Genomic DNA, 13,415 nt, shown 5'->3' with positions numbered 1-13,415 from the left:
ACCCACCTGATGGGCAGTACCCCCTCTGCTCCCAGAGAAGGCCAAAGTTCTTTGCTCCATGGCTAGGTCATCCCCTCCCCCAGGAGATTTCTGCACCACAATGAATGCCCCAAATGGTGACCAGCCATCTGCCCCATGCCCAAAACAAGCATCTTTGGTCACTTGTAGGAAGGAGAAAGAGAAGAAAATCTCCACAAGTAGAGATTTATCTTCCTACCTAGCTGGGGTGGTTCCTCTGGGTCTTGGCTCCTAGCTAGGTTCTCCAAGAATGATACAGTGTATAATGGGTTCCAGAGGTAGAGTCTAGATTCTTGTATAGGTTGAGTAAAGAATTCCTGGAATACATCCAATAGAAAAAAAAGCAGCTACATTTATTGAAGATAATAGTGAAAGTGTGCTCAAGGAGTGCAGATTTGTTCCAGCAGAAACAAAAGGTGACATGAATGGAAAAAAGTGGTGCTGGGATGGCTGGGTAGTAGGGAGAGGAAAGATAAATCAGGTTTTTGGATTTAAAAAGTGTGACCCTGCCCAAATTTCCTTTCAATGAACCTCTATGATTAACAGAGTGATGAACAGGATGCTGAGTCACCTCAGGGTCATCCAGTATGCATGACTCTCTCACAGTTAACTCTGTTTGAATCACATGCATGACATGTAGTCTCTGTGTAAGAAGCTTTAATGATGTTCAAGTGGGGAAACGGTTACTGTAAGTCAAGCTTCAGGATCTAACACTCATGTGCTCTGGCCTGGAGCTTTAGAAGTTTGGAGGGTTTAGTTCTCATTTCTGCTTTTCTTAGGACAATGGAATCAGGATTGGCCCCAGGGTGTTGCCCAAATTCAGGTGAATGGAGGGGGAGTTGTCTCACAGCTCAAATTGTGCTTCCTGTACTATCAGGACAAAAATTTAAAAAAAAGAAAAGTGAAATTTATATGATTCCAATTAATCTTATATTAGTTTTCTTTGCACCATTGTCTTAATTACTTTTCTCCTTGGTGAGACAAAATATTTGATTGTAGCTCACAGTTTGTAGAGGAGTTTAACTCTCTACAATTTGTAAAACTCTTGCAGTTTGTAAAAGTTTAACTCTCACAGTTTGTGAAAGAGTTTAACTCTTTTGTAAAGGTTTCTTTTCATAGTTGGCTGGTCCCAAGCCAGAGTGGCATGGCAGAGGGTCATTGCAAAGGAGAAACAGTTCATGGAAGGCAGAAGGGAGAAGGCAGCAGGGCAACAAGCAGCAAAGTAGTGAAGCAGCAGCAGCCTGCCTCTCCCTTTTTAGGCTACCCACACTTTATGTGGTGTCACCTACACACAGGGTGGGCCTTCCCATTATCCACATCCAGAACTATGCCAGACCAATTAGTGGACTAATTTAATAATCACACATCCTTAATCCCAGCATCACACACTTCATCCTGGCATTATACACCCTAGATCCAGCCATCTCTGAAAAGCCCCACTTATGACCACAGGAAGCTTTGCGGGGACATCTAGACACAAGCCATAACAATTGTCTAGCAACTGTTGGATTGATTTTTCATGGTCCCTTGCTATTTTTGAGAAGTCTTTCATTTGGTGACCTCCAACCACAACACTATCTTCTAGATGTGAGATTCTGCCTTCACATTGGTTGACTCTGCTGTACATGCTTTCAGTAGAATTTTTGATTTCCTGGCTTTCTATTTGAGTCTGTCTTATGGAATCCCATTCTTTTCTATGTTGGGCACTCATGGTTTCCATGTCTTTCCTAAGCTTCTCTACTTTTTATCTGTGTCTTCTCTAGATTCACTAATCATTTCCTTCATCATATCTTTAATAATCTGTGTAATTATTTCTGTTTTGGCTTTGTCAAGAGATTTATTCATCTGTTTTTTTTATTTCTGCTGCTATCATTTCAGAAAATTCAGCTGGTTGACTTTTGACTTCTCCCTCCTCAGTTCCCTCTGAATTAGCACTGGGTGAGTTGGGGGTTATGAGTTGCATCTTTCTTCTATGTTTTCTCATTTTCTATTTTGTTTATTTGTTTGCTGTGTTGAGGCTTGTAAATTATTTCTGTTAGGTAGCTTTTTACTAGTATCGAAACTTCTGTAGGAGATGATCACTTTTCAGAGATTTTTTACTCATAGCTGGCTTTTGGGTTTTGAGTCTGTCCCAAGATCCTGCCTCTTCTGTTTATTAGAAATGAAAGGTTATCACCTACTTGCCCTAGAACCCAGTTCTTTGGTACTGGATTCTGGTATTTTTTATGACCCTTAGGCAATCTAGATTTTGGCATATAAGGAATATAAGTTGATTACATCAACTATGTCACCTTGGCTAAAATAGTACAATCAATAGTACCAATATCATAAACACAGACTGGAAAATGACAAACTATGATAATAGTTTGCCATCTTTAACCATAGGTACAAGATTTATAGTTATAGAACAAAATCTAAGACAAATCAGAAAATTATAACAGTAAATTTTACCCTAAGGGGAGAAATTTTATTTAATTAATGTATTAATTTTTTGTTTTTTTGAGACAGGGTCTCACTATGTAGTTCAAGCTGATCTTGAATTCACTATGTAGCCCAGGCTGGCCTTGACCTTGTAGTGCTCCTCTTGCCTCAGCCTCCCAAGTGCTAGGAGTACAGGCATGCAGCACCACATTCAACTAATGAGAGAAAATTTTAAAAGGAGAGGAGATAAAAATAGAGAAATAAAAGAAGAAAAAGAAATTAGAAGCATGGCTGATGGACAAAGGAAGATTACCCAAGCCTCAAGAAACTTGTGAAGACAGGAGGGAAGAAAAGAAGGAAAAAACAAAACAAAAAATCTAAAATCAGTGTTCACACACAAAACAAACAAATGTTAAAAAACAAACAAAAATAAAGAAAACAAAAGTAAAGGAAAAAAAGAATTTTCTCTGTGAGCTCAAGCTGTGATTTATCTTCTGGGGTCTACAGTTTTGTGACAGTGTCTAATTCAAGGCATAACTGCTCTTGCTGGTAGACGAAGGCAGTCAGAGCCAGATCCATACTGGATAGTTACCAGCAAGCCTGCAGTAGTATGAGGGTGGGATGCTTGTTCTGGGATTTTCAAATTCATGCAAACTGAGGCTGAACCTGGCCTCGGGCTATGGGGGTAGGGCCTGAGTCATTCAGTTTATAACATTCTGGGTGTCTCTTGTTGACCTGACCACAGCTCCTTGACCTTTCTTATGGTTGTCCCTTACCCCATCACTGTGGGAGTTTAACAGTGTGAGTCCAGAGATGAAGCCAATCCATGGCTGCTCTGAGTCCTGGGTTCCAAATGCCATCCAACCAGACACTCTCTCTGGGACAGAGCAGTCACTTGGACTGGAGTCACTCACCAGCTATTGTAGCACACGGCATCCAGGGCCCCATTTCATTGGTGTGTGTTTCCCTAAAGGCCTCTGGTGTCACCCACTTTCATTGTGTCTCTGTAGATTTGATCTTCCTTTCTCACACCATGAGCGAGGAGCTAGGGAAAAAGTGCAAATTGCCCCTTCCTTTTTCTGCATTGTGGTCTGTGTCTTCAATTTCTTTGTAGACTCCAATTTTCCTTTCAGATCCTTCCTGGGCCCTGGGGATCCCCCTCCCTCCTTCTATTCCCCAAGTTGTTGTTTTCCAGTGTCTGGATTTCACATCTTGGGAGAGGCTGATATGTTGCTGCCTACTGCTGTGTCATCTCTGTGGGTTTATTTTTCTGTATCACATGCACCAACACCACACTACTTTCTTCATAATTTGAGCTTTGTAATAATTTCTGACAAGGCAAACCTTCAAATTGATTCTTCTTTTGTTTTTCCAATATTACTTTGACTATCCTTGTGCTTTAAATTCCATATTATGTTTCAAATCTGCTTACCATCTTTGACAAAAATCTGCAGGATTTGATTGGGATTAATGAAAATTATAGACCATATTCAAGAGAGTTGAAACCTTAAGAGAATTGTGTTTCAATAAGTGAACATGATATGTTCTTCTATTTATTTATAATTTATCTTTGCAAGTATTTAGGTTTTCATTTACAGATGCTTTATATCATATTTTAGAAAGTTCCCAGGTATTTTATTATATACTGATATTACTGTAAATGGTATTATTTTATTTTTAATTGAATATCCTCTTAGGTTTTCCTAGTACATAAAAATATACTGATTTTTGTACATTGACTTGTATTCAGCAATCTCACTAAGTTTATGAAAATTTTTATTTTAAATCATTTTCATGTCTTATTTACCATTCTCTAGAGACAATTTAATATTATTCAAGATTAAAGGTTTTGTTTTCCTGTGTTACTGCACTTGTTAAGAGCTCTTGTATCACATTGGATTAAGTGGTAATTACAGACATCCTTTTTTTAATTCTTCACCTTAGGGGGAAATACCAGGTTAACTGTATATTCTCCACAGCCACCACTTTCGGAAATTGAGAAAATTACTTTCTATTCCTCATTTTTGTAATCTTTTATGAATTCTGATTGTTACCACTTTTTCTACATCTATTAAGATGGCCATATACTATCTGTTGCTATCATTAAGTGGTAAACTACCATTAAGTGGTATTTCCAGAATTAACCCTACTTGCTTATAATGTATTGCTGGATTAGATTTACTAAGAATTTATTCATGAATTTTGCATCTGTGCGCAAGCGTGAAATCTTCTGATGCTCTTGTCAGGTTTTGGTATAAAACATATTCTACTTCACAAAAATTTTAGAGATTATTATATTAACTCTTCTCATATGTTTTGGAAAGCTGTATCAGATTTGCATTATTTCTTCCTAACACAAGGAGCAGAGATGTACCACCAGACATAGTCACCAGCATTGTGGCTCCTGTGTCACTGAAGTCATGTGGAATACAAATAGGCAGTACAAAGAACACCATTAGGAAGAAGGGCACAAGGCTGCAGACATGGAGAGTGTGGCTAGAGGCTGGGAGGAGGGAAGGAGAAGGTGGCCCCACTGAGACACTGTAGTTCCTAGGGCTGCCTTGAACCTAGAGTGCTTTCCCCTGTCAGTACCCAGGAAAGCCTGGTGTATTTTAGCCTTTATTTCACACTTTCTGTGAATGAAATGCCATTTGTGAAAATCACCCCCCCCACGCACACATTGGACCAGAATAATTGAATTTCTATTCTTTTTCAAAATAACAACTAAGATAGTCATGAGGCAAAAGCAGAGCTGAGCCCTCGGCAATTCTATTCTTGACTGGATGTGTCAAAAGGACATGAGGTACAAGATAAGAACACTCAGGGATGAGGCCAGCCTGCTAAGGACCTGTGTGCACTAACCCTTGGTCAGCTCACACTCACAATCCTCAGCCAGGGCTGCATTGGCCCCTTATCTTCCCTGCCTTGTAGTGGCCTGATCCCAGGTAAGAAAGAAGAGGCAGAGAGCAACTTCTACCAGATGTGTAGTCTAGTCATATCAGCCAGGTAAAGAATTCATGTAGTCCTCTTTCTCTCCTCTGGCTCCTAGGACTTCCTTTAGGGTTTTCTATTAAGCAGGGACAAGGGCTGGGTAGGAAGACAGAACACGCTTGTGTTCTCACTCTAGGGCACACTTCCCAACACCTGTGTAAAGAGCTCTGCCCACGCTGAGATCCCCAGAGTCCCATGTGTGGAATAAACTGATCTGCTCCATCAATCTTGGAAATATTAGAAACAGATGTCATAATACACATTATAGTCCTCACAAGATATTTTGAGCCCACCTACAAGGGTCACGGTTCCTTGAAGTAAATTATATGCTGCTGTCTCTAGTCACGGCAGCACTGATGTTCTCCAGGTAGGTCATCTCCCCATAACAGTACAACTCTGTGCCAGGGCACACACCACTAGAGGGGTGCTATCAAGGGAGGTGTGAACTCATCCATGTAAACTCTGCCCCTACCTGAAAGGAGTTTCACTGGAGGGTTTCAGGAACTCTTGTATACAATCTCATGTCCTACAATCACAACATTCACCATTTTTTGAGATAACCAGAGATGCTCAGAATCATGGACCCACTTAGAGCACACTTGTTCTCCCCAGTCCCTGGGGCCTCACAGGTCAGGTGAGTCCTGCAGGAAAATCGTAAGTAGAGAAGGATCCGGAACCTTACACCATGGCTCCATTGCTCACTTCTGAAACTTATAGGTAGCTCATTCCTCCTGTTTCTATCCCACCCACATAATCCAACTTAACATTTTATGGTGGAAGATTTGTAGAAAGGAAAAGACTTATTTTTACCTATGAAGGGATAAAAAAGAAAGTATAATGGTCTGAATGTGACAAATTATCTCCTGGGTCCATTGAAAGTCCTAGCCTTGGTGTGCTGTTCCTCACAGACATGGGTAGTACTAGATTTGATGCTAAGGAGTTCCCCGGATCAGAGCTGATGCACCTGGGTCCTTGCCTAAACTGTTGGCTTGTTTTCATGTTAACTTCATAAGAGGACAGCTTTGTTCTCATAGCATTTTCGGTGTCCCAGAGTCTCCACCTTCAGGATGATGGCGCAGTGGCTCCACCCTCAGGGTGGTATTACAGTGGCTCTCCCTTGACACTGGGGCATTGACTTCCAGTGCTTCTCCCACCCAGCTCCATTTCCCATATAGCCTCCTATCTGCTAGTTCTCCCCTCCAGTGTCACAGACAATAGGAGTTACCTTTCCTCAGGCCTCTGGACCTTCTTTATTCATGGATGCATACTACTAATTGAAGGCTTGCAATTAACAAGTTGTAATTTAAAGCAAAATATCCTTATCTATGTCTTAAATATTAGTGTAGCCTAACTCTACAAGAGTGGCTCACAAGCAGATTGTAAGCCTATAGGGTGGTGTTGCAGTTTTGTGGTTAAATAATCACAAAATTTACAAACATCCCTTTATTACTCTAACTAAATCCTCACAAAAGGAATATGGAAAAATTTCAAAGATAAAGGAGATCTCAATGTGTTACTAAAAAAAAAATAAAATTAAAAAAAAACTTGAAGAAATTCTGGATATCCAAACTGTGAAGACAAATCTACAAAACAGTAATGTAGACCTTGGAAAATGTAAAATATTTCTTGTTGCCAGGTCCCTGCCTCTTAAGCTAGATCCCTGGTATACTTAGTTCACCCCTCTGACAGTTGAGCTGGACTGTCAACTTGATTGGCTTTGGATACACCCAGGAGATTAGAAAAGCACACTTCTCTAGGAGTGTCTAGGTGGGTCATGGGGTTGTTTACTTGCGATCTCTGTCTAGCCCTTGTCTCTGTCTTCTCTGGCACTGTTTCCCTGCTCTACTTCCCAGGTGAGCAGCATTCTTCCTCCAAGCCCTTCTGCCGTGATGTTCCTGCTTTGGAGCCAGCCGACCATAAACTGAACTCTCAGAAACTGTGAGCCAAAGTATACCTCTCAGCCCTTAAATTGCACATGTCAGGTGTTTTTGTCCCAGGAACAGGAAACTTGACTAATACAACCCCATTTTTATTTAAATGTCCCCTTCCCAAACCTCCCTGTTAGATCACACACTAGCCCAGCCTCCACCCACCTCCCCACCACCACAATGGGACTTGCACAGGTGACATATGTTGTTCTGCACACTTGGATAGAAATTGGCATCAAACAAAATAAAAAATGTTTAAAACTTCATGTGAATGAGAATTTAACATTAATACCTATAATCTCACTTGGTTCCAGCCCTGTAAAAAATCTTCTGTCTTATATTTTCCCCAGTTTCCACTGAGATTATGGCCAAGAGGTTTAAGTGTGGTTGAACGTGGAACATACGGGTGGGCAGATGTTACAGATACAATTCTGTCTTTTTGTGGGAATATGAGGCCCATATTAATATTTGAGAAAATCTCTGCAACTTTGTAGGAGCTCTGTACCTTGTAAGATCAGGGTTGATGAGGGCACACTCAGGCTGAACAGATCTCCAGGCAGGTACTACATGTCATGGGTCACCTGTAATTACACTTTGGGACTTTGGTCCCCTTCTCTGGCTTTCAAAGGGAAGCCATAGGCCATGCATGGGAAGATAGGCCACTCACACCACAGCAGCCCAGCTAGACAGCCCAGAGGAGAAGCAGCCTCCAGACCACAGATCACTACACAATCACTCGTGTCTCTTCCTTCCACCATGAGGTCTAGAAGGAATCTGGGGATGCCCACCCCATAGCTGCCTGGTAATATACATTCAGTGGAATATTACTCCACCATAAAAAGAATGAAATCTGGTCATTTGAAACAATGTGAATAACTGGACAGTAAGGGAAATAAATCAAGCATAGACAAATACTGTGTGGTCTCACTCCTATGTGAAAGCTAAAACTGTGGCTCTCCTGGAAGTAAAGGGTTGAATAGTGGTTACCCAAGGCTAACCAGGATGTAAGAGAGGGAAGTAGATAGAGAAAGTATGGTTAATGGGCACACAGGTGCAGCTGGACAGGAAGAATAAGTTCTAATGTTCTATAGCACAGTAGGATGACTATGGTTGGCAACCAATTGTGTATTTCAAGATAGACAGTAGGATTTTGGATATTCCCAGCACATGGAAATGATAACTGTTTGAGGTGATAGATATCACACATACTTTGATCTGATCATTACAAATTGACATGTATGGAAATATTGTCCTGTACCCCATAAATATGTAGTTATTACATGTCAATTAAAAATTAGAAATAAAGGAGCCAGCCAGGCAGGAGATGTCACAGAAATCACCTAACTCTCCCTTTGTTTACCCAATAAGGAAGAAATGTGTGTGTCCCTTTCCTAAGGAGATGAGAGCAGGTAGCAAAATTATTCTACTGACAACATCCAGAGATCAGTACATGCTGTTTGTGCATGTTGAAATACCACACTCAACTCTGTGAACATGTTCGATTAATACATGTTAATGAAAATTAAATAAGGATCTAAGGAAAAGGGTCACAGTGGTGGTGGAAAGAGAAAAGTAGGTTCCCCCATCTCCTTCAAAATCCAGCATCTTTCCCATAAGCTTGACGAAGGCAAAGGACTGGACCCTGCTCCTTCTCCAGATGAAATCCGTGCTTCACATTTCCATGCTCTGACCTCACAGCACACATCACCTGCAGGAAATTTCAACCTAGACTTTTACCCATTGAGATTTTAGAAACTCCCTTGGCAAGTAAGTCATATGATTACATTGAAAAATCTTGGCCGAGACCAACCTGGACATCAGGGAGCCAATGCCACCTTTGAGGATGGGAAGAGAAGCACAGGGCTGGGCCGTAATCCTGGTGTCACAAGTGCCCAATTAGCTGCGCAGGGGACCAGCCCTCCTCTGGTTTCTGCCCTGGCTCCTTTCACTCCTAATGAAGTCTGGGAGCTGAGTGCTCTGCTCCCTCTCTGGGGATAGTCTCCTTGTGACCAAACACTTGTGGGGAACTCACAGAAATCTTAGACCTGCGTGGTGGGAGACCCAGTGTTGATCGAGCAGGACAGGAGCACGTCTGCACAAGGAGAGGTGGGAACGCAGTGGAGGAGGTGGTGTGAGGGTGGGCACCTGGAGCAGGTGGCCCAGGATGAGCAAGGGGTTCTGCAAAGGGGCCTCGCCCCCACCTCCCAGGCTGTGGCCTTGGGGGCAGCCATAGAGCAGAGAGGGAGTGTGGTGTGTCCTGCTGCTCTTTTACTCAGTGGGGGAATAGACCCGGACCCTTCCCAGGACCTAAAGTGTGCCAAGTTATACTGCAGCACAGATCTGGGGTAGCGGAAAGTGGTAGTTTTTCCTTGCTCTTTTCTGGAGCTCTAAAGTCAGGGCTGCCAGCTAGTCCACATTCTGAGGTTCCTGAGCACTCTGGGAGCTGAGTGGTAGTTGGGACATGCTTCTCAAGACCAAATGGCATTTTGTGCTGTAGAAAACTTGGGACAGGGCCTGGATGCTGAGCACAGGGGTACATGTCACCAGAGACATGTTCAGGAAGGTGGGCCCTGAACACAAATTTCCTTCTCTCCTTTTTCCCCAGCCAAAACAAGCTCTCCATTTCTCAGAGGGGCACAGCTGCAGAGGAGGGGACCCATGTGAACTTGGCCTTGGGACCTTGACAACCTAGTGGCCCTCCTGCAGAAGCAGGGGTCACCTCAGGCTGCCCCAGGCCCTGTAGTTCAGAGGTAAGCCATATAGTCAAAGAACTCTGGCCTTTGGCACAGCACTGAGCTGGGACAGCCACAGCTTGTCCTAAGAGAAGGGGTCTAGGGAGGCAATGGAGAGAGGAGAGGTTCAGTGACTATGGTGTGAGAGGAGGGGAGGTTGCCGGGTTCCTGCCACGCCCTTGCCGAGTGGCTGAGCCTTTGCACACTATCACTCCTTGCCTCTAACAAGCCAGCAGGGCCCTTGGGAACACCCAGTAGATCCCAGAGTCACAGCTTACACCATATCATTGAACAACCCAAAGTTTCCAGCCCTCAGCTACCTCTGTAATAGTTGTGCTAGAGCAGATTGCCAGGAAGACCCATGGTGTCCTTGAGGTCCACATCAATCACATTAGCCTAAGGGTGTAGAAAGCAGGATGCATGCAGCATAAGCTTCCATGTATGTGTGTGAGATTGTCCCAGCATATTTGCTAAGGCACTCTCATGGAATCTGTAAACAGCAGAACTTTAGATTCAGGCAAGCACAGCTCATGTCCCAGCTCTTTGTGTCCTCGCTCTGTGACCTAAGCAGTCTGGACTCTGAGGTTCTATTTTTCCTTTGTAGAAGGAGGGGTGGGGGAAAACCAGAGCAGCAGAAATTTGAAAGTGAGTGACCAAAGCATTCACTGAGTGCTAGTAAAGTCTTCAACACATGATGATGATGATGATGATGTGATTATGATTTGGACCAATGAATTTTTTGCATATTTTAAAAAGCACTTGTTCAAAGGGAATATTGCTAATATTACTGTTATGTTTCATTTATTAATAAATATTATTATAAAATGCAATAAAATTGTTTTGTAATTAAGCAAATACCAATAACCCTAACTACTGAACACACTATAAAATGAATAATGTGCTAATGAAGATGCTTTTACAGTTAGACTTTGAGAAGTACATAGCTAACACTAACTGATGTCACATCCCAGGTGAGTGACAGGTTTCTTTTATTTTATTCTCATAGAACCTGAGCAGGTAGGTCTTATCATCTTCTTCACTTTGCAGAGGGTGCATGTGGAGTTCTCACAGCTTCACCGTTTTCCAGAGTTGGCCCTGCTGTCAGAGGTGGACTGGTGTGGGACTCAGGTCCTTCTGACCCAAGCCCTGGCTCCCTGGCTGCATGGCTGTTCTGCCCAGCCTTCTTCTCAGACAGCCAAGTGATTTGACCTATGCTCCTCCAAAGCTACATGCTTTCTGTGGTCTCATTCCTATAGGTTAAGACTGGTGGGAAGGAGATCCCTGTGGAAATGGAGAACACGATGGCTGTCCAGGAGTTTAGTCTGGAGGGCTTTCCCATGGTCCAGGACCTGGGGAAAGTCCTCTTCTTGGTGCACCTGCTAGCCTACCTGGCCTCCATGGCAGGGAATGTCATCATTGTCACCATCATCTGTGCCAGTGCACGCCTCCAGACACCCATGTATTTCCTCCTCAGCACCTTTTCCTTTCTCGAGTGTTGCTTCATCAGTGCTGTTATTCCCAAGTTACTAGTCATCTTTCTTTTAGGCAAGCAAAAGATTTCCTTTGCAGCCTGCTTTGTACAAGCCTTTTTCTTTGTGTATGTGGGAGCGACAGGCTTCTTCCTCACTGCTGTGATGTCGCTAGACCGCTATGTGGCCATCTGCAGGCCTCTGCACTACCCCACCATCATGAGCTTGAGGACCTGCTCCCTCCTTGTCATTGCCTGCTTTGCTGTGGGCATCACACTCATCATGGGGCTCATGGTGAAGGTTGCCCAATTGTCCTTCTGTGGCCCCAGTGTCATCCCTCACTTCTACTGTGACCTTGGCTCTCTGATCCATCTCTCCTGTTCTGATACCAGATCTACTGAAACATTGGCCTTTGGCCTGGCTCTGCTCATCCTGTTTATTTCCCTGCTTATAACCATTGTTGCCTACAGTAACATAATAGTTACAATCATGCGCCTCCCATCAGCCCAGGAGTGGCGGAAAGCCTTCTCCACCTGCTCCTCTCACCTCACTGTCCTCTCTCTGATGTATGGCAGCTGCATTTTCATCTATGTGAAGCCAAAGCAAAGGAGCAGACTGGACTCCAATAGAGAGGCTGCTCTAGTGAACACGGTGGTGACCCCACTGCTGAACCCTGTGATCTACACCCTGCGCAATAAGCAGTTCCACAAGGCACTGAGAGAGACAATGTGCAGAATAAAAATATCAACATAAAAAAACACAGGGCCCTGGAATGGAGATGTCACAAAGCCATCTGTCCCCATTCTAATCAATGCACAACCCACAGTGTTTCAGGCAGAGTCTTCAGAAGAGCTCCCTTTACCTCTGGGTCTCATCCCAGGAAAATGGAAATCTCTGCTTTCCCGTGGCTACACTGCACTTTGTGTGCATAATTATCTTCTCCCTCAACGTTGCACACTTGACACTAGATTTCAATTGCAAAATCCTTTGCTGAATATTTATACATCCTTCTGATATAAACCACATGAAATTACTGAAATGTATTTACATTTCTTTCCATTTCACTTTTCTCTAGCCATAAACATAGGTCAATGGAAGTAATAACTATACATCAAGTACAACTAAAATAGTCACAATGCTAAGGGATTATATAGTAGGTTGTGGTTTGAAGAAATTGATGGAAACTATGCAGGTGCTCAGCCCATGCTCCCTTCATGCCCAAAGGAACAATGGTTGTGGTATCCTCACCCTGGACATATGAATCACATCAGACATTTTCTGCATTGTCTTTCAGGGCCTTGGCCTGTGTGCATGACACCCATGTTGCAAGGAACGAAGCTGTCTGGGGTCCTTGCCCAACCTCTAAGGAGAGGAAGTTGTCACTGCATCTGAAAGCTAAGCAATGTTCTCGTATTTCCAAATCATATCTTCTCACGCCAGCTTCTGCAAAACATGTGTCCTTAGCATTGGTTCCTGGACTAAAGCTGTTACTGTGGAATGCATGTGTGCATCTGGGAGAGAAGGACTTAGTTCCACTTGTAGGACTTCTTCCAAAGAACAGAGACAATAGCATCTAAGTTATTTTCTTATCCACTCTGCATTGCTAATAAAAATAGTTTAAGCAAGTTAGACATCTTTCCCGGTGGACTTGTGTTGTCAACTACTAAGTTATCTTCCTTAAAACTAACATTTTCCTTATTCAATCCTTAATCTTTGTGTGCTTTGAGTGCTATTTCTGTTTTATATCCATAGGAAATGCCTCTAAAAAGATTGTCACTGCTTTTCTGTTGTTTTTTTTTAAACTCAAATTCTGAGGTTGATCATAAAATTTTATGAAATTTTATAAAACACTTTAT

At 42.8% G+C, this 13,415-nt stretch overlaps 1 protein-coding gene across 1 annotated transcript; it reads left to right on the top strand.

The window, feature by feature from the left end:
• Positions 1–11,370: 11,370 nt before the first annotated feature.
• LOC101703065 (olfactory receptor 6C74-like) lies at positions 11,371–12,312 on the top strand. Its single transcript, XM_013069457.3, has one exon. It carries the CDS (start codon positions 11,380–11,382, stop codon positions 12,310–12,312), a length of 933 nt encoding a protein of 310 aa, XP_012924911.3. The 5' UTR covers positions 11,371–11,379.
• Positions 12,313–13,415: the final 1,103 nt, after the last annotated feature.

This window comes from Heterocephalus glaber, unplaced genomic scaffold (genome assembly GCF_053883595.1).
Source record: "Heterocephalus glaber isolate CG9 unplaced genomic scaffold, H.glaber_assembly_v1.0 deba00001258, whole genome shotgun sequence".
Taxonomy (NCBI): Eukaryota; Metazoa; Chordata; class Mammalia; order Rodentia; family Bathyergidae; genus Heterocephalus; species Heterocephalus glaber.
Note: the sequence above shows the minus strand (reverse complement) of the source record. Positions and strands in the feature narration are given on the sequence as shown.